This window comes from Opisthocomus hoazin, chromosome 8 (assembly GCF_030867145.1).
Source record: "Opisthocomus hoazin isolate bOpiHoa1 chromosome 8, bOpiHoa1.hap1, whole genome shotgun sequence".
In the NCBI taxonomy this organism is placed as follows: domain Eukaryota; kingdom Metazoa; phylum Chordata; class Aves; order Opisthocomiformes; family Opisthocomidae; genus Opisthocomus; species Opisthocomus hoazin.
Genome location: NC_134421.1, coordinates 36,493,458 through 36,517,885, shown reverse-complemented (window position 1 = coordinate 36,517,885; position 24,428 = coordinate 36,493,458). Strand labels below are relative to the sequence as shown.

At 42.1% G+C, this 24,428-nt stretch overlaps 1 protein-coding gene across 1 annotated transcript in view; it reads right to left on the bottom strand.

Annotated features, from left to right (window-relative positions):
* Positions 1 to 24,428, bottom strand: part of PPM1H (protein phosphatase, Mg2+/Mn2+ dependent 1H) — a 147,183-nt gene that overhangs the window by 32,313 nt on the left and 90,442 nt on the right. The window contains exons 5-6 of the mRNA XM_075428235.1: positions 8,425 to 8,509; positions 1,287 to 1,405 (exon numbers count right to left, since the gene is read on the bottom strand). Coding sequence (XP_075284350.1) covers positions 1,287 to 1,405; positions 8,425 to 8,509 — 204 coding nt within the window. The remainder of the gene's footprint in view (positions 1 to 1,286; positions 1,406 to 8,424; positions 8,510 to 24,428) is intronic.

Here is a 24,428-nt window from a genome sequence, read left to right as displayed (position 1 = left end):
TTTTTTCCTTTTTTTTTTTTTTTTTTTTTTAATAGCATCTCACATCTTGAAAAAGAGTTTTTGGAAGACTACATTAAGTCATTCTTTACTGATGCCTTCAGAGACACCTGGGACTTTAATAAGAAAACTCCCTTTGCAGAAATTGGAAGAGCGTCTCATGATCTTCCGAATGTTCTACTGTTTAAGTCCTCAGATGATCCAATGTTCTCATTCTGTTCCTATTCTTTCACTCATCCCTGTAGGCTTTTTAAAATGTGAAGTCATTGTTCTCAGGGTGAGACTACATATTTCTACTAGCAGCTGTTCAAGATGATGGACAATGATGGTTATTCCCAGATTAACATGTTCTGCACAAACACTCCAGACAATATGAAACTTAGGTCATTATTCTTCCATTAAAACATCATTATATTTACTGTCTATAAAGTATGGGACAAATCAGAAGCATGTGGAGCTGTAGTTGCATGTGAGCACTGAAGTTTCCAAACCTGCAAGAGTTCAGGCTTTTTAACCCCCTCCATTCTTTCCCTTCCAGAAAGGATATTTGTTAAGGATGCTAAACCACAAGCAGCATGGAATTAAAGACCATTTGCATACATAGGGCCTTTGCCTTTATAGGTCACACAGAGAGCACACAACAGGAATGATCAGGGCTTCTCTAAGTGAGTGGGAGTCGCTTGAGAAGGAGCCTCATGAACTGACACAAAACAATGAAAGACATTTAGCCAGAGATAAAAAACTCATAATTCTTCCTGTCTTCACTTCATTAAGTCATTACTGTTCATTCAAGCCTTTTCATTTTAGGCTGCCTATGACTTTTATTCAGATAGGCCCATCTCTAAAACAATTCTTCAAGGGTTACCCAAATCAGGGGTCAGCTGCACAGGAGTATGGGAGGCAGCTCTTCCCTTCTGCAAGCGTTCCTCAGCATGCCAAAGGCATGATGGCCCACTGATCCAGATTCTATAAAAAGCTACTTCCGAGATAGGAAAGTTGCTTAGATTTCAAGAAGATCCTCTGGCACGTCTTCCCCTTTATGCATTTGCTCCGTTTTTAGTGCTCACACGTTAAAATGAACCGAGGTCCTGGCTCTGAAGGCAGGTCAACTTATTTAAAATGTTAACTTCTAAAAGAAAAATACATCTGAAAGAAGGAAATAACTTTCCCTTTAGTGCACAGGCACACATGTCCATGTCTGATGTGATTTACACTCACTAAAGACACGTACAAAGCAGGCACTGGTTGGGGAGAAGGCTGACCCCATGCTGAGAAGGAGGCATTCTTACCAGCCAGTCATGTTGAAGTCACGGTAGAGCATCCTCTTTCCAACTTCCTTGCGCTGCACCCTCCGTGGAAACTCTAAATGTGTGAACTCATTTCCCAGCAAGTGGGGCTGCATGTAAGCCTGTGGGCAGAAACCAAGCCACAGATACCACACAAACATCATAAAACAAGACATAGTCTATTTTTAATGAGGCAGCATTACCATCCCTTCCCGCTCCCTTCCCACACACATTTTTTCCCCCTCCTCTTTAAACAAGGAAGATGATGAGCTCCATTTCAGCAAACGATGTGCACATACACCAGTTCTGACACTGACTGGTGTCTGGCAGCAGCCTTACAGGGAGCAGTCCTCTTGCCCTCAAAATCCTTCATGTCCTCTCTCTGCTCCTCAACATTTAGGATCTGTAAAGTCAGCCTCATCCATTGACCCACAAGGAGTCTGCAGGGCTTCGTAAAACAGAACACATCTCCTTTTCTAAGTCAGCAACCTGAGAGAAGGGAATGATCAAAGGACAAAGCCATAGAGCAAACAGAGACTTGGAGGGGTGCGTGTGGAGTAAAGCTGAAGTTTTGACTCCCAGTTCAGCTATGCCAACAATGCACACAATCTAATATTATTATCACACTTTGTGACTACCTGGAGAAAAATGTTCCCTTCTACCTGCTCAGTGTGCTGCACCCCACCGTGCAAGACACTGCAAATAAACATGAGCTGCAGAGTACTATTTTCCTGTTTTCTACAAACTACTTCCTTTGTACAGAATAGACCTTAAGAAAAGCAGCAGCAGTTTTGTGTCACAACTGCAACTCATGTTTTTGATGGTGTTAACGTCTGACTGCTCCTGCCGCCGCCGCTGTCCTGTCTGGTGTGATGCTCTGCAGATGCTGGGATGTCTCTGCTAGAGCCATGCCCAGGGCTCATGTGCTCCAGAGCTGTCTGTACTCGAGAGCATCGTGAGGGTCTGTCGGCCACAGAGATTTTTGGTTTGTATTTATACACAGATCACCTGACACAATAGGTTAATCCTTAAACTTCACTCATTTTCCTTTAATATTTGCACAAACGAGTTTTTCCCCTTCCCTTCCCCAAGCTGCATTGTGAGCAAGCTCTTCTGAAGACACAGTCAAATTGGCTAGGGAACTGAAAAAAGTTGCATTTCTTAACCTTTCTGCAGATAACTCTTTTTTCTTATCCAACCAGTTAAGGCAATAAAGCCTGTCTTATCTCCAGCAGCAGCTGCCGTCAGGGCAGACCAAATGAGCTGGCTTTAGTTTGTGGGTTTGTCATAAATCTAGCGCTCATCAAAGGTGAGCGGCAGGAAGCCGTGGAAGCCCTTATTGATCTATCTGGCAGCTATCTTGCAGATAGTTCACAATAAAATATTTCCTGCATTTAAGGGCCGAGCCTGCTCCCAGTCAATTTAACAAGAGTTGGATCAGGCTCAGCACATCACAGTGCTAACCCTGCATCTGCTTGTCCCTGTTCCCGTCGCCAGACATCCTTGCAGAAAACACCTCGAGCTCAGCTGAAACGGGGCTGAGGGAGATTGCTGTGTGTAGCTCACAAGATTAGATTCTGCTTTTAAGAGGTGGCTTTCAAGCACGCAGATGTGATCTTGACACTGTGATCCCTTCCAGGAACAGGAGCTCCATCAAATTCTCTCCCGGTGTACAGTTAGGGGAATTACATTTTTTCCTGCAGCCTACAGTCAGGCAAGGTCCCCTCCCCCACCCAAATACTGTTTTCAAGGACCCTCTAAATTGGATCACTGTTCCTCATTACAGAACTGGTTGAGAAGCACTGGTGACTTTTGAGAGGTCTAGCAGTATTAGTCCAGATGAGGCTTCCCATACTTCCAGAACTCTGGATTCTTTATTTAAAAACACGTCCAAACTTTCTATTTTAATTTATTTTCATTCCAGTCGCAAAAAAGATAGAACATCCCTAATGATTTATTTTATGTATTGCACATTGTCAGCAGAGAGCTGGACTTTTTTTGGCATTTTTTAATTCTTTCTAGTCTATGATACTATAAACAATGAAGTCAGTCTGTTCTGAAAGTGCAATTCAGTTCACTTTTAAAAATGCACAGCTATCTTGATTAAATCATTACAAACCACTTCTAGCTAAAGACTACTGTTGCCTGCCTACACAACAAGGAACCTTATTTAAAAGCAAAAAACTCATACTTGACATCAAAATGAAGTTATTTAACCTTCAGATTGTGAGATTACTTATTAGGCTGGATCACAGGTCCAGAAGAAAAAAGTTACAGGCTTTTAGCATTTTTCCCCTTGAAAACAAGGATTTCCTTTATTGAAAAGGTAAAGAGATTGGGAGAGACTACATTTTATAAAGATTTACTCAGATGGAAAGTCTGAGGTCACAAGTGAAATAAGATTAATAAAGCTGGCAGAGTTACCAGTGGACTGCTAATGTTCAAATAAGATTTCTCTTCTGCAGCCAAGCCTCAATGCTTGATTTACAACCCAAGGATCTTAACTTGATTCTAATATTTTTGGCGTCAGTGGAACAGAGGGAAAAGAGCAACTTGGAAGCTTCTGGTGCCTGTGAGCTGAATTCTTACGTGAAGAGATGGGGATTTTTGTTGGGTTTTTTGTGTTGGTTTTTTTTTTTAATTTTCTGTATTTTTTACTCGTCTTTTTAACAGTTATTTTTGATGCTTCACTGGTAATTCTACAGAAAGAAGAATGTTCCACTATAAAACTCAGCTGTGACTTCTACTTGGGTTTGTTGAGAACTGTTCTCCTTTTACTATGAGGCAGGGCTCTTCCTCTCCACCCCAATCAAACTGTGCTGGGCAGCAGAACCAGAAAGTAAGTAAAAAGCAACACTTTAAAAATCTACAGATCTTTCAAGTAGATATACAAGCAGACACCATGAAATCCCCTCAAGTAGTCAAATGCGAAACAAAAACGGTAAGTGAACTGACTACCAGAATTTCATCTGCGATGAGGCACCACTGTACTTTCCATTTTTTAATTTGTTCTCAGAAACACCATTCAGAGAACTTAAAATTTAATAAAAAGAGTGACTATCAAGCACTTTCTATATCCTTACAAGGTATGTTCAGACAACATTGTTATTCTGTGTTATGGAACTGGAATATTTTCCATCATTTTTCTTTCAGAAGCTATTACAGCTTTTTTGGCATAAATCTGGCATAGTCTGTCTAGTGTTTTTGGTACTCTGCCATTTTATGGTGTATTTTGTGGCTGGATGTATTACATTTAACATTAGTTGTTTAAAATGGAGTCTGCTCAAGGAAATACTAGTCACGTTTCTTTCAAAAGGCCATTTACTTCCTGCTGTGTTTCCTGGTGATCAGCAAAGCAAACACGAAATTAAGATAAACCTAGACTTACACACTAGTGTGTCAGTTAATTAGGTGGCAGGGAACACTGCATGTATCTTATCTCACCTTAATAAGGGCAGCTGATGCTTTTTCCAGCTCCTACAGTACACACTGCTCTGGGGCACCACCGGCACTAGTGGTTTCACTGTAGTCTGTGTTTTCTCAGAATTGCTGTTTTCCCCTACATCAACTATATCTTACAACTTTATCCTCTTATCACATTACGCCATTTTCTCCAGTAGGATATGCTACTACATGGGACTACCACTCACAACAGCATGCACAGCATAATGCATCCAAAAGTTTTGCAAATTATTCAGCCATTACTATATGGACATGTTTAAGCCAAACAAAGATTAGAACTAAACAAGGTGGTGGTACAAGCAAAGCAGTAAGTGGGAGCCAAATCCATCTCTGGATTGGTCTCTCCTCTTATGAAAGGCCAGGACCCTTTCTACAAAACCACACATCTTTTACCACAGCATCATGCAATGTGTCAGATGGCCAAAGGAATCCTATGCTGGGTGATGCAGGGAGCCATAAACTGTAAGACAACTAAGATGCATCTGACTTGTAATTGAAGCACTGAACTGACATTTAGGAGACCTAGGTTCATTTCCTCTTCAGGCTTGGGTTCCTCAAGCGTCCTTCAGCAGATGAGTTAGTATCACTTAATCCTCACCTGAACAATGAAACAAGGCATGGGTCATCTTTGAACCCATGTTCCTGTGCCTGTCTGGGCTCAGGAACCTTTGTTTGAATGGTGCCAAACACAACACATCCACAGCGCTCTGCCACTGATAGCCACCCAGTCCCCACTGGTAGTAACGCCTGCCCTGGCAGCAGCAGTGGACATCTCTGGTCTGAGCTGTGAACTTCTGAGGCACCGCCCGGCTACAGCATGGACACGGTATGCAGTAACACCACGCTGACCTCACATGACATCTTCAAGGTGCAACTTTGATAACTAATAGAAATACACCCATCTGCAATGCACTCATTCATCATCCATTTCAAACACGTTTTCCAACGGAATAAGTAACAAAATTTATGCCTTTTACTGTTGCAATTCAGACTATCATGGCTGAAATTAGTAAGTCTCCTCAGAAGATAAAAGGAAAGTTGCCTCTGGTAGCTGCTGCCTGCACAACTGCTGAATGTACCAGAGCACTTCCCAGTCAATACTGGGTTTTGTTTCCCTCAAGATACACCGCTATGGGAAGCCAGGGCTTTCCCGGAGCAGGCGCTGCGTGAACTCTCCTGCCACAGCGCTGAAAGGAAAGTACAGACACAAAAATGCAAAAGAAAAGGAGGAAGGGAAGCAGCATGGTGCACTGAACCTCTACAGAAGCTGAAGGACCAAGAGAGTACTGGTGCAAGGCTTTCATGCCTGACATCTTAAGAAGTGCTCTCTGACTGAAGGACTGATTGCCTTCCGCAATACTCTCACAAGTCCCCTGACACAGAAGTCTGCCTTCGCCGTACGGCCTGTCTGAAATCTGCAGCTGCACGCTGTCCTTCCGCTGCAAAAACAGGGGGGTGCAGGTGGAGACGGAGGGATGGCCATGCCCAGAGCTGCTCAAAGGTCAGAATGACTGGATACTCAACATGTTCCTTCAAAGTTGCAGTGCCAGAGGCCTATGCCCAAGGCCATTCTTGAATACATGGCAATAAACCTGCATTAAATTGGGAGCTGGATAGGGAAAACATTTGTTTCCTCCCCGCCCCCCGTTACTCAACCAGGACTAGCTGAAGCAGTTTTATCTAACACTAGGCTGGAGGACTTCGTATGGAGCTGCTCACATGGCCTGAACAACTCCTCATCTGACAGATTTCTTTGCACATGGACGCTCCGTAGTCTGCGTGCTCTAAATCCACACCTTCCCTTTGCCTGTGCAGTAACTCCCCCATGCAGACAAGCCCTGAGGTGAAGAGTATCTCTGCATTTACCAAGTAAAATATTAATGCTAAAATGATTAAGTGATTTTCTTCCTATTGTGCAGGAAAAGCAGCGCAGTATGTTTGAAACAAAGAGACTCAGCTTTAACTGCAAATAAGAAAACTAATACAAAGTAAGTAACTTTCTGATAAGCACAGCAGAAGAGTGATGTTGATGGTGCAACAGACTGATAGCAGAACCTGGGGACAGCCAAAGTGAGTAAGGAGAATTATTTGGTATCTAATCAGCAAGACAGATGCCACCTTTGGAGTGCAATGTTTATTCCAACCTTGCAAGAAATTTAGGGTTGTGTTTTTTTTTTTTAACACTACAGTGCAAATGTTACTTACAGAATGTTATGTTTGAAATTATCTCTAATTTTTTCATGCTCTTTGCTGTCTTGCATGTATTTTCTTTGAACCTGATACCCATAGCTCTGGCATATTTGTTACATACAGAAACAAAATAAACAAATGAAGGTAAAGGAATTTTCCAAAGGAAACGGGCAGAAATGCTTTTCAGATCAGCTGCTGTTTTCAAATATAAGCAAGAAAGGACATCAAAAGAGTAAAAAATCCCTTGTAGGCAATGCTTTATCTCGTATTTCCTACAGAAGCAGCAGACTCCCCAGATACTAAAGATATCTTTTATTTTAAAGGCAAACAAATTATTTTAAATGTAACTGAACTGTAAATATTTATTAGGTCTCTTTTCCATTTGGTTCTCTGAATATGAATACTCCCAAACTAATATCTCCTCTGAAATTTTCAGTTTCAAGCCAGTGAACCTAACTAAAAATCAAATGTGACAATTGAGGAAACATTTACAATTTTTCTTTAAAACCTTCCACTCCTGCCTTCAACCACCAGCATTTTACCTAGTTTAAAACCACAGTGCTTGGGCCAGGCTGAAGGTAAAAGACACCTTAAGAATATGGAAAGCCACTAGCCTTGGCCTGTCCACCTCGCATCAGGCAAAGATGATGGTGAGCCTGCCTTGGCTTAAGGTTAAATTTCCAAGTGCAAAAGGCAGAAGACCAGAAGAAGCACGACAGAAATCTCTCAGCCACGTTAGGAATGACGTTTTGACAAACAGCCAACCAACTTCAACCAACCAATCTTAAAAAGTAACAGGATTGTTTGCATGAAAAATAACACCATCCATTTTGATTTATGTTTCTTGGGCAGCTTATCAGCCAATGCAACTTGGTGTATAAAGCGTTCCACATCTCCTCAGATAGTCACCCTGTCCCAGCTCTATGGGTGCTGCTACACTAAATAAGACTAGTCTTTCTTCACCTATCCTATCCTGCAGCTACTAATGCTCACTGAGATCACCTCTAAATTGGATTATCTTTTCCCTGATCAAGACACTACTGGCATACTATTAGAGCAAATGAACAAAACCCTGCAATGTTGTCCACACGCACACAAAGAGCAGTCTGTAGTATTTTATACTGTCACACAGTAAACACTGGGATGGACTGAAATACCTCTGTGGCTTATTACCTCTATGTCTAAGCTCTCGTTATGCAGCACCAATGAGCTGTTGAATGTCTGCAGCTGAACAAGGTACACAAGCACAGCCGTGCTAATCGATGGCCTTTACCAAAGAGATAAGAGTCCTTTCATCAGGGTTTGCACCACCAGGCTTTTTTCCACAGTTGCTGATGGCTAAAAGATATATGTGGTCTGTCACTGGTGTTCAGTGGACACGTGGTCCTTCGCTGAGCCACAGTAACTCAGCGGCATGTATGTGAACCTCAGATATTACCAGGCAATGCTTGTCAGCAGCAGCACCTGATTTGGTCCTCAGGTCTCTTACCAGATACTGAAGTCGCTGACGTTCGGTCTCTGGAGTGAATTCTGAAGACATTGGAATGACTTCACCATTTCGGATTATTATAGCCCTGTAATAGTAATAAAACATCATCAGTACAGAAAGAAAAAGTAAAAAATATCCAGAAAACCACAGAGTACAGTCACGCTCTTATTCTCTTCAGAGTCACAGTAAAATAAAACCATTTCTTTTCTGCTGAAGTTGTCAGCAGAACAGGATAATAATTCCTGCCCTGCATCCTTTAGGCTGGATAACAAAGTATATTTGTATATGCCAAGTTCATTTCAGAGCTCACAAAAACATCCAGGCAACAAAGGCAAGAGTTATTTCAGTTGATGTCTACAGGGTATCCTTATTAAGTGAAATGCAGACACCCAGAGGAGATGCTGCAGAATAACTGATTGTAGAACAACTCTTTGCAGGTTTTAATCCCAGTTGTGGCTGACACTGTCTAAACTACTGGCTTCAAATGACTCATGCAAGCACTTTCCAATTATTGATTGGTCATATGTCATGTCAGAACATTTCTACTCCAACAGCAAATGGAAATGGCAAAGCACGTTCTGTTTAACACAAATTTAACTAGTTACCTGTGGAAAGATGACAGGTAATGGAATGACTAGATCAGCCAGGAGATCTCACATACACTTCCGCAAATGGCAGAGGGGAAATTCTCTCACCTGCCTGTTGCCTCTTAACAATCTGCTATGCCGCATGCAAAATACAGTCCGATTCTTCCCCAGTGTAATGCCTGGCTGAAATACAGTCACAAGAAGGAAGAATTTACCGCTTATTCCTCCCCCATTCCGTGGTCATGTACTCACTCACAGAATTGTATTCTTTTATCCTTCCATTATTTACTCAGTTCTGTAAGTACAGTAACATCTGGCACCTTCAAGGAGCTGGGTGAACTATGTATCATCCCAAAGATTTTAATGCCTGTTTTGGAGCTGTTTCTCAATCATCAGTAGATTAATTCAGTGTTTGGATAGTAGCAGTATATCAGCTCTCCTCTTGAATTTGCACAGAATTTGTTGTAGATAAAACAAGCAACTGTCATTTGGATTTCAGTTTCTATGTGTTTTAAATGGTCTTTTTTCTGGGACCTTTTGTGGTCTTGGCCTTACTGGACTTGTCAATGACACGATCGGACTCAGGCGCCAACAGCCAAGGAGTTAACAAAGGGAGCAATTGACTTGCGCTTATCTTACCGGACAGAAGAAAAGGGGGATAGCCCACCATTTTACATCAAGAAATCTCCGGGACGGATGGAGGCTGCGCAGCCAGGGGTTGTTTAAACATTTGGACCCCTGAGCACATACCAAGATGCCCACTCTGTAGGGCTGAGTCCTGCTTGTGAGAACATGACATTCCATGCCAAGAGCCAACTGACACACAATAATTGACTTAGTCCCACCTCGCAAAAAGATTTTCAAACGTATAAGAACAGGCACTTGAAAACTCTCTTTGGGAGGCGGAGCCAAGCGAGAACCTTACGTGATGGACAGGTTGACAAGCCTGAGCCTCTCTTCCCCCCCCCCCCCCCCCAAGTAGGGACGCCTTTTTGGTAAAAGTCGCGCCTCTGACTTTGTCAGACATATCCCTGGGAACACATTGTTAACTAAAGCGCTAAACCATTACCTGAGCTCAACTTTTGTAGACAGTGCATTTATCAACGGCAATCCCAAATCTGTGATACCTGTTGCTTGAATAAATTACCTACTGTTTCAACTTTGTGAAATTGTTTCAGTGAAAGTCCTTGGAGGGGCTCTGACAGGCAAGTTGAATCTGACAAGTGGCTACACACTTAACCCTTTAGACATAAACTGTTGACCAAGCCTGGGACTAGGAGTAGATCCAGCTGCACCTAGACTCTCCTCTGAGAGAGAGTTTAGAACTCAAGGGGTCTGCTCTGAACCTCGTGACTCAGCGGGAGGGCTCTCCCTTTGCCGCTTATCAGACTCCCTTATCCCTTTTAATGCGACACTTTTTCATCCTGTAGATGTGATATTTAGGTGCTAGCTTACTTCTCTTGATAATTTGATCAATTTGCTGGCATTGCTTCCATGCCAGCTATTCTGATAGCACTGCAATACAACCAACAAATACGATAGGCACACAGAGAATGAAAACTTAACCTCTGAATTTAAAACACAAGCATCTTGAGAAAACCAGCGTGGGTACAAACCAGCTTTGTATAATTAATGGCACTCGATAACTCTTCAAGCCTTCTGGATATGATATTGGAATAAAATGGTCTCCGAATGATCATCTACTACTGGTAGTACGCAAAAGGAAGGAGCATTATCAAAGAGGAAAGGAAGTGTTCACATTTCTGAGATTCACGTGGCGAAGAACAGACAGGTACAGTATGGCGCTACAATGGGAGAGGTGGGAAAAGGCTCTAGTGATGAGGGGAAAACAGCTCTGCTTTGAACGATAACAAACTTACTGCTCCTGGACTGCCAGCACTCCCTTGGAAACAATCCTGTGTAGAAATCAGAGGGGGCAAGAGTGCAACCTACATACTGAAGGCTCCCACTGGCCCTCCACTGCTACAATTAAAAACAATATTGTGGGCTTGAAATGAGATAGACATGCTGGTTGTAACTCATTAATTTCTTAAGAGAAAATTCTGCAGAACAGCTGATGGAATTTTTTCCCCTTTATGGGATGCAAATACATTACAGGCTTACAGAAATGCCTGTCCAATTAAAAATAATACAGGTTTGCTGAAAATTTTTCTTTTGAATTTCCGAGGCAGTAATTTAAAATGAATTAAGAACTCTACCACCTCTTCTCTGCAATAACACCTTTGCTTTTATTTTTGCAGTTCCTAAGGTATTTGGCTTTGAACCAGACTCATTTACTCAAAGACAGTGGGCAGTTTTTATAACCTTTGCGTATGTAATTTGACTCACGTAAGTAGGCCTCCATTTAAGGGGACTGTGGGTTTAGTACACAGTAAGTACTCTGGCAACAGTCTGGACCAGGCTGATCAAAGGAGCTGATCAGACACTAACCAAATTTTACACACTAGTTTAAGAGAGTCATAAGGGATCTACTGATCTTGTGCTTGTCTGAAAGAGCTAACATAAAAACACACATTGATATAACTGCTAGTGCGTCAGGCTAATTTTCTAATTATCCTTTTCTTCCCCTTTAATCATAATTTCACAGGAAATCCATATTTTAAAGACCACTCAGACCAGTCTAGGGTTCACCTTTTTCTTTGTGCACATTGACATACTTCCTATAGACGGTGATAGCTATCATTCTCACTTCTATGGGTAGAATTGGGCCCTGAGGGACTCACATCATATAAAAAGCAATTCAGAGGCAAGTGGGTCAACCTTTCATGGCTCAGCTTATTTTCACTAGAAATTGCAGCCACCTGGGATGAAAAGCACAACCCAGCACAAAAGAAAAAAAAACTTTGGGAGGAGGAATTAAAGCAATGCTGTTGATACCTGACAAAACACAGCCTCAGCTTTATGTTTTTCATTAACGTTTTCAGCGGTTGGGCTTTATTCAACTTGAAAGTTACAGCTGCTCGTAAGAGTCAAATGATTTGATCCGAGGAATTAGACAGCTCTAGATATGAGTAATGGGAAGGACTCAGCCATACATACACAGGTCACTGGTCTGAATTCAGCTCTGGTGGGCTTATTATGCTCTTACCAGGCTCTTTACCTTTCCACACCAGCCGCTTAGCTGTTTCATGACAGCAAAGGGTATTTCTGATGGCCCAAGTGACAAAAATCAACACATTCATTGGCCGTCTCACTGGAGTGGCTGGGTGCAAAAAAGCCTGTCCCGGAAGCCACCTCGCTCAGTGGGATTTTTCCCTGTGATTGAAGAGGTGTCGAATCAGGCCCTAATTGGGTTTGGAGACTGAACTGCCCTTTCCATGACCTCGCAGTGACAGAGCTGCCAAGCACCGACTGAAGGCTTTTCCCACCAAGCAACCTCCAGAGCCCTGAATTCAATAGCCCAAAGTCAATAACTGCTCATGGGGAGGGAGCCTGGCTGACACAGCAGCCATAAACAGCACAGCGACTGCTTTTAGAGACCCACTCTATACAGTCCTGCAGGACAATTAATTTTGCCTTTACGCTTCCTAATGGACTAAGCAGCAACACGGCATTACATGAACATTACTGCTTCTGCCATGCACGAAAGATGCATGTACGCAATGAAATAGTGCTCTGCAAGCATTTAGCTCCCCATGCGCTGTGGAAATATGAATGTATTATTTTATACCAGAATACAGCTGTCCTATTAAACTGTCAGAAATAGCTACATAGGAAGCAAGAAGAACTCGAAGAGATGCAGTGCCCAGACAGCATCTGATTCTGCCATGTTTAATAGTGACATTTTAATTTCAGCCACACTGGTGAAACACATTATAGCAGAGCCACAGGGCAATCCTGCCAAAGGCAGACGGATGATTCATGTTTGCAGGGAACAACTATGTCAACACTAACCAAATATTCTCTGATGACAAGGTTGCTTCAGACCCATCCCAATCATTAATTTATATCACCAATGAAGTAGCAACTAAAAACCAAAAGTTTTCTTGGCAGGATAGGAAATTGGGAGTCACAGATCTGCAACCCCCTTGGTGCACTGCCCTCCATGCTTTATGTCTTTGATGCCCCTTCCACGCAGCATCATCCACAGTGAGCACAACAAACAGGAGACACTGCTCTTAAGTCTTAAGGCCAGAGAGGCCATTAAGTCACTTATTTTGATCCCTTCCAAAAACAAATTATAGATTTCCCCGAGTCTTCTCCCCTCTTTTCAACCCAGCTACTTAAATCCCCACCCACACAAACTACAGGATCATACTTGCCCTTGCATTTCACAGATATGTGCTCTGCACGACAAAGGAGGTACATTCCCTAATCCAGAGCTGGTAAATATTCACAGAAAACAGGAATATATTGGGGGAGAAAAGTCCCCAAACTACAGCTGAAGTAGCCTAAAATAGAAGAAACAAGAATCTGTTTTTGTATCTCTCTTCTGTCCACTTCACTGAGTTTTTCTGATCCACAGAAGTCGTGCCCTGAACAACTAAACGTGGAGCAAGAGATGTGCCAGCGCCTCAGTGCAGAAGGCGGCCCTGGCAGTCACAGCAAATCCTGCAGCGGGCTACATCCGCTCAGTCACACGCAAAGGAAAAGAAACACCGGGAGCTTAAAAGGCTGCGTGTAAATCTACAGAAACCACTACATTTATCTCTTGGATTGACACGACTGCATAGTCCATGACGATCAGCTAAATGATCTTTTGAGTATTTCAGTATTCACACAGAACCTTAAGTATATGGTTATTTTCTATATTCAGATTCAATACTCTAAAATTGTATTTGGTGCTTTAGTACATACTCCCTTCTCAAATGTGTCATGAATGAAGCAACAAAAGGGTAAAAATCTGCCACGGTGTTATACTGCTGCTCTCGCACTCAGGATGTAGCAACAACACTGGCTTAAGGAAAATATCAATATGTCAATTGCTTTTGCATTTTTAATAAGGATAAAACAGCCAGCTCTCCTTGAATCAAGCAGGGTTTGTTTTGGGTTTTTTTTTTTCTTTTGTGGAGAACACAATCAGCTGAGAATTGCACAGCATCCTTTCTGAGTTTCTTACAAGAAATAAACAGAGGGAAACTCATACATTTTAGAGGAAGCTATTGTTGGTTACTCTCATTTAATCATACAGAAAAAGAAACACTTTAGTGAACAAGGTCAAAAGTGTAATTTCACTGCTGTCATGGGTCTATTGGGATTCTGGTGTTCAAAACAAAGAGGTATCTCCTACTGTTAGGAGTATTCAGGGGACACCCTGATTACATTATACACATTTTCAGCCAAAAATGATTTGAAACGCAACATTAACTGCACATTTCTACAACAGAGGATAAAAATCTGGTAAAGGTGACAGAGAGAGACCATTTAGAAAACCTTTTTTGACAGCATATATCAATTCCAAGCCACAGGGAGGATGTATCCATTTTGTCAAAAGGTGTTAAGCATTGTGGATTCAGTACAGATGAAGCAGAAGTGTCTGGCGTGTCTGAAGAGGTATTAGAAATGTGTCAATGGAAAAGAAAGAGGGATTAAACCGACAGAAAGAATAGGGCAGGGTTTTATTACATTCAAAAATGAACCAAGCAGTAGATTTTAATTAGGTGTGTCACAAAACAGCTAAGGGGGGAAAAAAAGTAAATCTAGAACTATGGAATCAGTTTGGATGGGTACTTGTTTACTATGGTAACTAAATGCATATATTGAAAAAAGCCAAGGAAAAGCAATGTTAATGTCTGGCGAGCTTCAAACCAGTTTCATTTATTTACCTCTTCTTAATTACTAAGAAATTATAGAAGAACTGATTATAAACAGATTCAGAAAAATCTTTCTCTCCTCTCTAAATGAAGCACTGGAACTTACAGCCATTATGATTACTGATGACTTTTAATACCTTCAGCCCTGGCACCTTGGATTCACTTACTACGAACTGAATTACTCTCCCTTAGTCCCACGCAGACTCATTTCTCAATGTTTCTTTAGTAACCAGGTGAAAAAACACCTCACTGCACTGGCAATAATCATGGAACTATAGTGCAAAGCCTTTAAATTATTTCCTTAATTTTACGAATTAAGGCAGGCTGGGGATAGTAAAACAAACCATTATATAATGTTTAGCTGGCATTAAAACAGGTCCCAGCGATGACATATCCATCACCATAAAACTCAAGAGGTGAAAGCAAGCAACCCTCAGCAACACCAATGGAAAAAGACCCTGGCTGCCTCCCACCCGTAATACCCAAGAGATGTTTCAAAAATGCCACAACTTCAACTCAGCATCACTACTAAGAAGAAAACAAGCAACTAACCGGGGAGGGGAGGGGGAGGTAGAGCCAATGAAAATTGCCTCTGTCCTCATTTTCCATTTACTGCCACTCAACAGTCCTGCCACCCTGGTTTCTTCACATTTTTCAGCACAAACATCAGGCTGTGCACAGAAATATTGTGACAGAATAGAAACACTGGATCATTTTTTCAGCCGAACAAAGCCAACGTTAAGGGGGAAGGCACTCTCCCTGCTTGCGGCTCTTCCTGTGACAATGTAGTCTCATGCTGTATTCCGTGATTAAAGCAGGCTGCTCGGACGCATTCATTCATCACTTGGGGAAACTTCAGCTCCTTCAAGCCAATAAAAGGTGCAAGAACTTGCCTTGGTGAAGTATTTCACAAAGACAGGGTTAAAGTAACTTCCTACAGGAGCGTGCTTTGGCATTTCCTGCAGGAACAATGAAGAACCTCCCCAAACTTCTGCTGAAGGCCTTTTGCAGACTGCCAGCCACCCCAGCTGCTTAAGGGTTAACACCCCGGCAGCACAACCGTCAAGTACAGGACATGGACACCACACCACCGGATGTTCCTAGGTGTTTCATTCAAGGGCCTCTTCTCATGTCCTGTCACCAGCAAAGAGCCAAGCCTGCTACACCTCTCTCCTGGCAACACGAGAACATCCTCCTGCCTTTGAAAAGAACCAGGGAAATAAATTATGAAATCCAGTCCCTGCAAGAAACCCTGAAAGCCATCTTTCAGAGGCACCTACAAGCACGCAAGCTGTCCCTGTGCACACACGTGTAGAGCTTTATGTTGTTTCCAGTTACCTGATTCATTCACATTTACATTTCTAATGTTTATTTAGCGATTCTTCTGGAGAAGGCCTCTGGGCAAAATGAGGCTGCTGGTATGCTCTAAAGCCACTATTCTGGTGGTCTGTTTTTACCAAATGAATTGTATTATTTTCAATAAAGGCTCATGAATAAGCAAGTAGAAGCTGTTTCTCAAAGCAAAATAATATTCATAGATTTCCATGGAAGGGCTTACTTCTCATCTACGCTAGCACCTGAATGCTAGTGCATCTTCCTTACTGCCACCAAAAATAACAAAAAATCTGAATTATTAGAACTGATCTCACATTTCATCCCATGTATTCGGCTAACAACCCAGTAAGCAGCAGTTACAGGGATTTTCTACTCCTGGCGGCCTCCCTCTGCCCTATATACTGCATCCAATGGTGAGAAGCACTTGGCCATCACCAACACTATAACTAAATTACTTCGGTTGTTTCTGCATCACTACTCACTTTACAGTTTAAAATTAAACACAATACTGAGCTTGCAGGTTGTCCACGGAAGAGATAGCTTGGAGAAGACGCGTTGCCTGGTCATTTTTGACCCCAGGAGCTGCACGCTTCTAGTTCTCAGTGCCTTTTTGGCGGGTTGCAGCTCCACTCCATGGGACTCTCCTGTGAATTCCCTGCTCTAGTTTAGGTCCTCAGGTGTATTGCTTGTCTGATGCAGTCTAAGTGTGGCATTAATATTAGCAGATGGCTTTCTTAAGAGTGTTTCATTTTAGGGCTAATTACACATTTTTCTGTACTCCCGCCCCATCACTAATGGGATGGCACTGGCTATCTGTATGTAATTTGTTTGTTTAATCAAGAAAATAACTTTTGTTATTGAACCAGTGGTGACTTCATATGTTTACCTACACACTTCTAGTATTGTCTACTCTGGTACCAGTAGCACTAAACCAAAAGCCAATGAACTAAACTAAAATGTACTGCAATTAATCGTGTGTACTTTCCTGTTGGTTTACCTCCGAACCCACTGATCTTTCAGAAGGGACTTCAGCTGTCAGCAAGGAAGCTATTACAAGACAGTTTACAGTGAGTTTATAGCGACACTGCTAGCACGTGAAAACTGCTTGCCATCCGTTCCAGCATCCTTACGTTGGAGGTTAGCTGCCCTCACAGGATTCATTTTGCCCATGACGATTTCAGTGTATTCTTCATTTGAACACAGCTAAGCCTAGGGTTGCAATGATGATACACCACTGCGTTTCTGTATCATGGCTGAACAACTTGCCACCAATTAGTCAGACCATGCCAGGCAAACGAACAAAGAAGTGCAGTCATATCTCTGTGGCCAGCTCTGAGCCTCAGGACTGGTATCTGTGGAATCAAAGCCTTTTTCCCTGCTGTCCATGATATCACATTCATCTCCAGGACGAGTTACTATGGCAACTAAACCTGGGCTTAGTGGATGAAGGCATCGCTGTGCAAGTCACTGTTTATTTTGCCAGTAATATGGCTGGGATATGGCTGACCACGTAAGATGCAAGAAGCACGCATTTCCCTCCCCCCGCTCCTCCCTTCAGCGTCTTACCATTGAGGAAGTCAGAATGACTTTTGGCACCTAAAGCATCACATCTACTCTGACCTCAGCTATTCTGCTTAACTCAGCAGCAGTTGCAGGATATTGGAACAAGCTGGACCAAGAGGCAAAAGCAGACTGAAAGTCGCACTCTCTGCTCACTCTGCATCAGTGAATTTTTATCCAAGCCCTGCTTCACTCACCCATGCAGAAGTGGCAAGGGCAGCCCTCACTAAAAGCCCCAGGAGCATGGCTCAAGCTGCATTGCATGGCTGCTGCTCAAACTGAACAGCCTGGGCTGCCTGGCAAACTCACTGAGCTCAGGGGTTAAGAAAAGCTTTCCAACACAGTAAGGACCACAGCAGACTTGAAGCATCTACCAGGCAGGCCTGGAGCGCTCCCTCTGGCCCTCCTCCCACAGCACAGATGTGAGCTAGAGGTCTAAGGCACTCAGCCTGCTTGGTGTGCCTTGGCCCCAGCCTTGTAACACTGGAATGAAGAACCTGCGGCTCTCTGTGGTCAGCTACAGAGGCATAGGCGAAAAAGACGGTTTTGAGCTTAATGCACTCCACTGGCAGATCTGATTTCTGGTGTATTTGCTCACAGCACGAGCTGTCTCTATTAGAGGTCACAGGCTCTTTAGGCATCGGCAAAGTATTAGTAAAAGAGTGATCAGAATTACATCTTGGCATCCTTCGCCCATCTTGCCTCAGATGCTATGAGCTCTACAGGCTATACATGCAACGTACAGGCAAGGATATTACTACAGCAAGAATTCTTCCTTGATCAGTGCTTATATTCACCAATAAAAATTAACAGCTAGGGAATTTTTACTTGCAGTGGCAGCAATCAAGTTTTTTTCTCTGGCTTGATCAGTTTGTTTGGTTCTTGTTGGCTTGGGTTTTTTCTTTTTTTTTTTTTCTTTTTTAAAGGCTGAAAATCTATGAGAATTAAAGTTAATAGAATTCATCACTCCTGGAAACTAGTACGAATGAACTGTGGCTTTCCAGTTTACCGAAATTACTTGAATAGCCAAAATTCCTCTCCTTCCTCATAATCCGGAACATAAGGACTTCATGGGTAGATGATGTCTGTGTGGTTAGGACCAAAGATTGAATGTACCACTCATTGAAAATGTTTACAATGGCTTCAACACCTGCTAGATTGCCATAGATATTGCTAAGGCATACACTCTCCCTGGAAAAAACAAGAGTTTGGAGAAAAGGAAGGACATTTGTTTTGTCTCCAAAAGCCTATGAATATTTACTGCCAAATTAATAATTTCTGCCAAGTCAGTGCGGATATGACGTGCTAGTACCCTGAAACTTATCATCCACTGGATCGCTAGAAAACTCTCTCCCTCATCATTGCACTTCTGATTCAATACCCTTTCTCCACACCTCAGTTAAAGTGTTGCTTGAAGTGCCTCCAAAAGCTTTACCCAGCACACCAAAACCTGCAATATCTGAGGTTGCTGCTATTCCTACAGATCCTGTGCTCTTGCCTCTCCCTGGAAGGAGACCACGCAGGAGAAGGGGAGCAGAAGTGCTTTCTGCAGGCCTCCAAGTCAGATTTCCAAGGAACAGAAGCAAGGAAAACAGAGAGCTGGGACTTGGCTGTATCTACTGAGTGTGACTAAAATGCCATGCTCTTTTACAACTTTTTCTGCTAGGCAGGATCAAACTTCTCCACCTACCAAACTGCAGTCAGTGAAGGAGAACGTGTGTGGGAGAGACTTGCTTCTTCTTGAATTCAGTCTCTGCTCACTACACAGGCTCCTGAGCGGACCAGGCTTAGGCTACCTGTTGCCCTGAAATGATCAAGCATTTATTATTTTCACGTGATTCCATCAAAGAATTAATAATAATCTAAAAAGGGGATGTGCACATAGCTTGTCCAAAATACAGTCCATAAGTGTTGCTCTCGCCTGTTGGGAGGTATCTTTGGAGGATTTGGAGTAATTAGAACTTCAGAGGATGAAGAGGGGTCACCATGGATTGTGTGGTCCCAGGGTGAAAAGGCCCTGTTTGTGGTTCAGAGATTTTCAGCTCTTGTTGTCCCATATCTAGGAGAAGACAGGAAAAATAACACTTTTCCAAATACCGCAGACTGGAGAAGCTCAATAACTGAGTCAGTCTTTCCGCTAGAGACCTCCAAGTACTAAGCACGAAGCACAGTTGTTGTTGTTCATGCAGACACAGATGTAAGGAGACAGAGGGCTTAGGCAGACCACTCAAGGAAAACAGGAAAAATATACACCATTTAGATTAGAAGATGGGTAATTAAGAAAATCAGAAAATTAAAGGTTCTTAAAAATACTGTAACCAAAGACTAAAGCAAACTAACTCTACAACAGTAATACACTAGAACACTTTTTGGTTTCCATCCTCACACAGCGTTAGAGCTTCTGGCAAAAATCACCCTGTTTGACTGCCTTGAGGGAGAGGTCAGATACCATGAACCACAAAAAAATGGGTCAGAATCATGAATTCTGACTTCTCAGAAATTCTATTTAAGCTACTGTGCCAGTCAGGGGATATGTGGCTGTTTCCACGCCCCTCTCATTTCTTTCATAAAAGCAGATTAATCTCCCAAATTTGCCTTCCTATGATGAGAACTAAGCAGCTGACAAGCACCATGACACAGAAGAGGAACTATAAATGTACTGAGATTCAACACAAGCAGCAAATCCTGAAAGAACTGAAACAGTAAACAAAGTAGAACTTAATTTTCAATTCACTATTTTATTACACTGGGAGAAGTCAGAGAACACATGAAGTTGCTTAACCTGCACCCAGATGAAAGCATCACAAAAACATTCACTCACCGAGCTCCTATCATTTAACAATACCAAATGCCTTAGCATTAATTCTACACTTGCAAAAAGGAGGAGAAAATATATCCTGGACACGAGGATACATGTTCAAGCAGAGGGTGAATATGCCCTGAAAACCTAGGCACAGCGGAGCAAAAGCAAGGAAGCAAAAAGACTATAAAAAAAGCTGATGAAGCAAAGCAAAAAATCCAGTGACCCTGCAAGCCTGTGAAGCTTCTGAAACATCAGGCTCTTTGCTTTGATCCCATCTTCTGCCAATAAATCTAAAAAGCCCATGAACCCATTTGCAGATTTAGTGAGTCTTTCAGGGCTTATGGAAAAGTCAAATCAACTTGTGGTGTTCTGCCTTCTAATATAATGATAAGAGCACATCTACCCTACATGGCTCCAAGCACAGCACAAAATGGCAGTGCCTGCAGTCTCCAAGCAGCTCCTTAGCCAGACAACATGAAAGCTGGAAGAACATTCGCGACAAAGATAGTTAATATGATCATATTGCATTACAGTCACTGTAGCGATATTGGGCAAATGTTATGTTGCATGAGGCTATACAATAATTGGGCAGTAATAAGTAAAAACATTAAGTCCCTGTTTTACTACTGCTTCATCACTAGCTATAAAACAACATCCTAATAAAGAGCATAAAACTAAAAAGAACTGAGATTAACAAGGCATGTTATGGCAGTTTAGAAGTAAAAGTCACTTTAGCAATATAAAACTGAACAATGCTATTTAAAAGAATGAGAAGAGAAGATTTACTATTCCTTATTTAAAAAAAGCAGCTATTCCGAGAGCCTGGCCTAGTTACCATAGTGCATACGTCAAACTGGTAAGCAAAGTACGTCGCATCAATGCTCACCAGAAAAGCACTATATATTAGATAGCTGACTATAGCACTGTCAGTCCCTAACTAGGTAATGTTGCATGGACAATGCTAACCACCGAGAGGAAGAAAGAGAGAGAAAAACATTGGGAAAAGCTTTGGCCAATATTCAGACATGAATTTTGACTGTACAAGTAGGTATATTTATGGCAGAGTCCAAGAATGATCAGACAAATCATTAGAGAGCGAAAGCGGCTCCCTCCAAGTTGTTTTTATCAGGCTCTGAATACATCACCTCATTTTTAGCAGGGTTCTGGTATCATGTGCAGTTAACGTATAATTATTACAGAACTGACTGCATCGTTAGCAGAAGTTTAATTATATCATTGACATTAGTGATGCCATAACATCAAGCTCAATAATAGTTCATAACAAAACCTACAATTAGCACAATTTTTCCTCCCTTTTACACCAACCAAAAGCGTTCAGCTTGGAGAAGCCTAATAGTCCATACAGAAGCGAGCTGGGGCTGAACCTGAAAGGATTGCTGGCTGGTAATTTAGTAATATGGTAATTAAAGTCTTTTCATTATGTAATTACACATCAACTACAAAAGGACAGCTGCTATACAACACTGCCAGGGTACGTGGCATGAAATGATTAGATTTGAGAAGCTTTGGTGGTTAAACTGAATACCACAGACATAAGTCTGAGGTATAGCTGGCACCGCATAGCACATTATTATTCAAGTCTCACACTTCGCGTTTCCTTAGTCTCATTGTGATAGTAACAGTTTGTTGCACGTACCTTGGTCCTGTGACAGCAGAAGCTGTTCGAAACCCACCTTTAAAAGCTTCTGTTGTTTTGAAGTTGCCTGGAATTAAGACATAACCTTCTTCCGGGGCAGAGGCAGAACAAACGAGGTTTGAGTGAACTCAAAAATGTTTACTTCCCACCCCTGCAGCATGAAACCTCCGCTCACAGGCTCTAGTCTGTGGGAAATGTTGCTTGATTTATTTGTAGGCTTTTTCCAGTGGGGGAGTGGAGAGGGGAGAATGCAGACAGAGTAGAGGCACAAATGAAGAGGTGAACTCAAAGAAACTAAAGCTCAGCTGAAGAACTGAGGGTTTCGGCATCTAGTTCCAACAGCAACAAGCACAAGTCCTCTGTGCTTGTTCTTAAGAGCAGACAAACTTTTTTTTTTCTTAAGTAGTTTCCTTATTGTATTTCTTGACACCCTCATTTGTATCTGTACAAACCTTGAAGCTGACCACATAAGGCATGAGACAGCAAAAAGAAACAGATTTTTCCAACTAACACGAGTAAAACTTCTTGGCTACATGACTGGGCTCTTAAAAATACAGGAATGCACTGTACATCCTGGCAGTAGGCAATTTTCTAGTCCTAAAATGTCCTTTTAGTGATGAGGAGCAACTTAGATGTTTTGTAATGGCTATTTTTCTCCCTTTCGGAAACACAGGAAGTGAGGATTTGGAGGGAGAGACACCCAGATCAACTCATCTTCTACACTTTAAAGCATTTATTTTCTTGAGCTACGAAAATCTAGAAGTGGGCTTATCTGAAAGTGGAAGATTTTGGGAATTCAGAGAATTCTCCTCAGCATGAGGAAGGTTTCCGTGAGGTCCATTTGGAAAGTGTAAAACCAAACTATTTTGGATTTGGAAGGATCCTGTTACCTACAAGGTCCGAGGAACAAGTAGAAAAATGAGTCCTGGTTCAAAAGAGACCCACCCTTGCTGATGGCTCCCCTTCTAATTCCTGCTCTTCTGAAGATATGTGCTTGATGAACGTTCAAAGCCTATTGAAAACTTAATGGATTCAACTACAGTGGACGCTTAGGCTAATTCAAGATCAGCGTCAACGAGTTTCTGCCCATTGGGCATCAGAGGCCGCAGTGGAGCTGAGGCTGCTCTCACAAAGCAGAGGAGGGATCCTGGGGGAACTGGAAACAACTAATCATTTAAGAACAAATATCTCAACTACTCAGAAGTAGGTCCTGCATGGCCAATTTTACAGAGCACCCTTAAGAGACAATAAAGCAATTTAGCCAACCCAAAGGAAGAGACTCAACTGTATTTCAAGTACAACAGCACAGGTAAACATGATTATTTTTAATTTAATGGCAAAAGAGCTAGAATTTAGTGCAGCTAGTGGTTCTGATGACTAGATAGGTAGTCTACTCAAACATATTTGCTGCTACCCTCTGTGAGGACTTCTTTGGCATTCGATGCGAAAAAGATTCAAATATGTCATTTGTCAAGAGGAAATGGGTGAGCAATTTGCAATATAAACAGCAAATTTAGCATATTAAGACCATCACCAACAGGAAAAGAATAAGAACTTCATGCACAAAGGATTTATCTGACTTGCTACACATTTTAAAGCAACAAGAGGCAATAAAAATGTTAGCTTTAAACTACAAAACATTTTGCAATTGACTTCTCTCTGTACATACACTGTGCACATACAGTACAAACATGAACGGTATGCGCACAGGCCTCAAACACAAATGCATAACTGCAGCTGTCTTCACCTAAAGACAACACTGTTCAGTACCTTTGCAGACTTCAATTTCTCAGGTGCCAACTAAAAGAACACAACAGCAGTATGTATCATGCGGGTAACTATTCTCCCTGGCCTGTTCATGCATAGCGTTGCCAAAAGAAACAAGCAAGTCTGAACTCTTGCAAGAACAGCCTCGTTATCTCTCTCTGATGGTGGTATGGGCAGAGGTCGAGGGAGAAGAATGCAAGTGAGAGATATCCAGTATCATCCTAGCTTTAGCTAAATCAGAACACAAAGAAAAAGCTTCTCGTCAGCAGTCTTTAAGCATCCAACTTCTAAATATAACAAAGCAAGAACTCCTGAATGACAACATTCAGTTCTGAGAAACAGACAAGTACATGAGCTACAACAGGACACAGTCAAAATCCTATGATAGGCCCTCTCCCTTCCCGCTTCCCTGTTGCAGGAGTAGCAGTTATTTCCTTACAGTCTACTACCTTCAATTACATAAAAATCTGAGAGCCAGTTGGCTTTCCAAGACTAAGGTTGAGGACAGGAGCCATAGGACG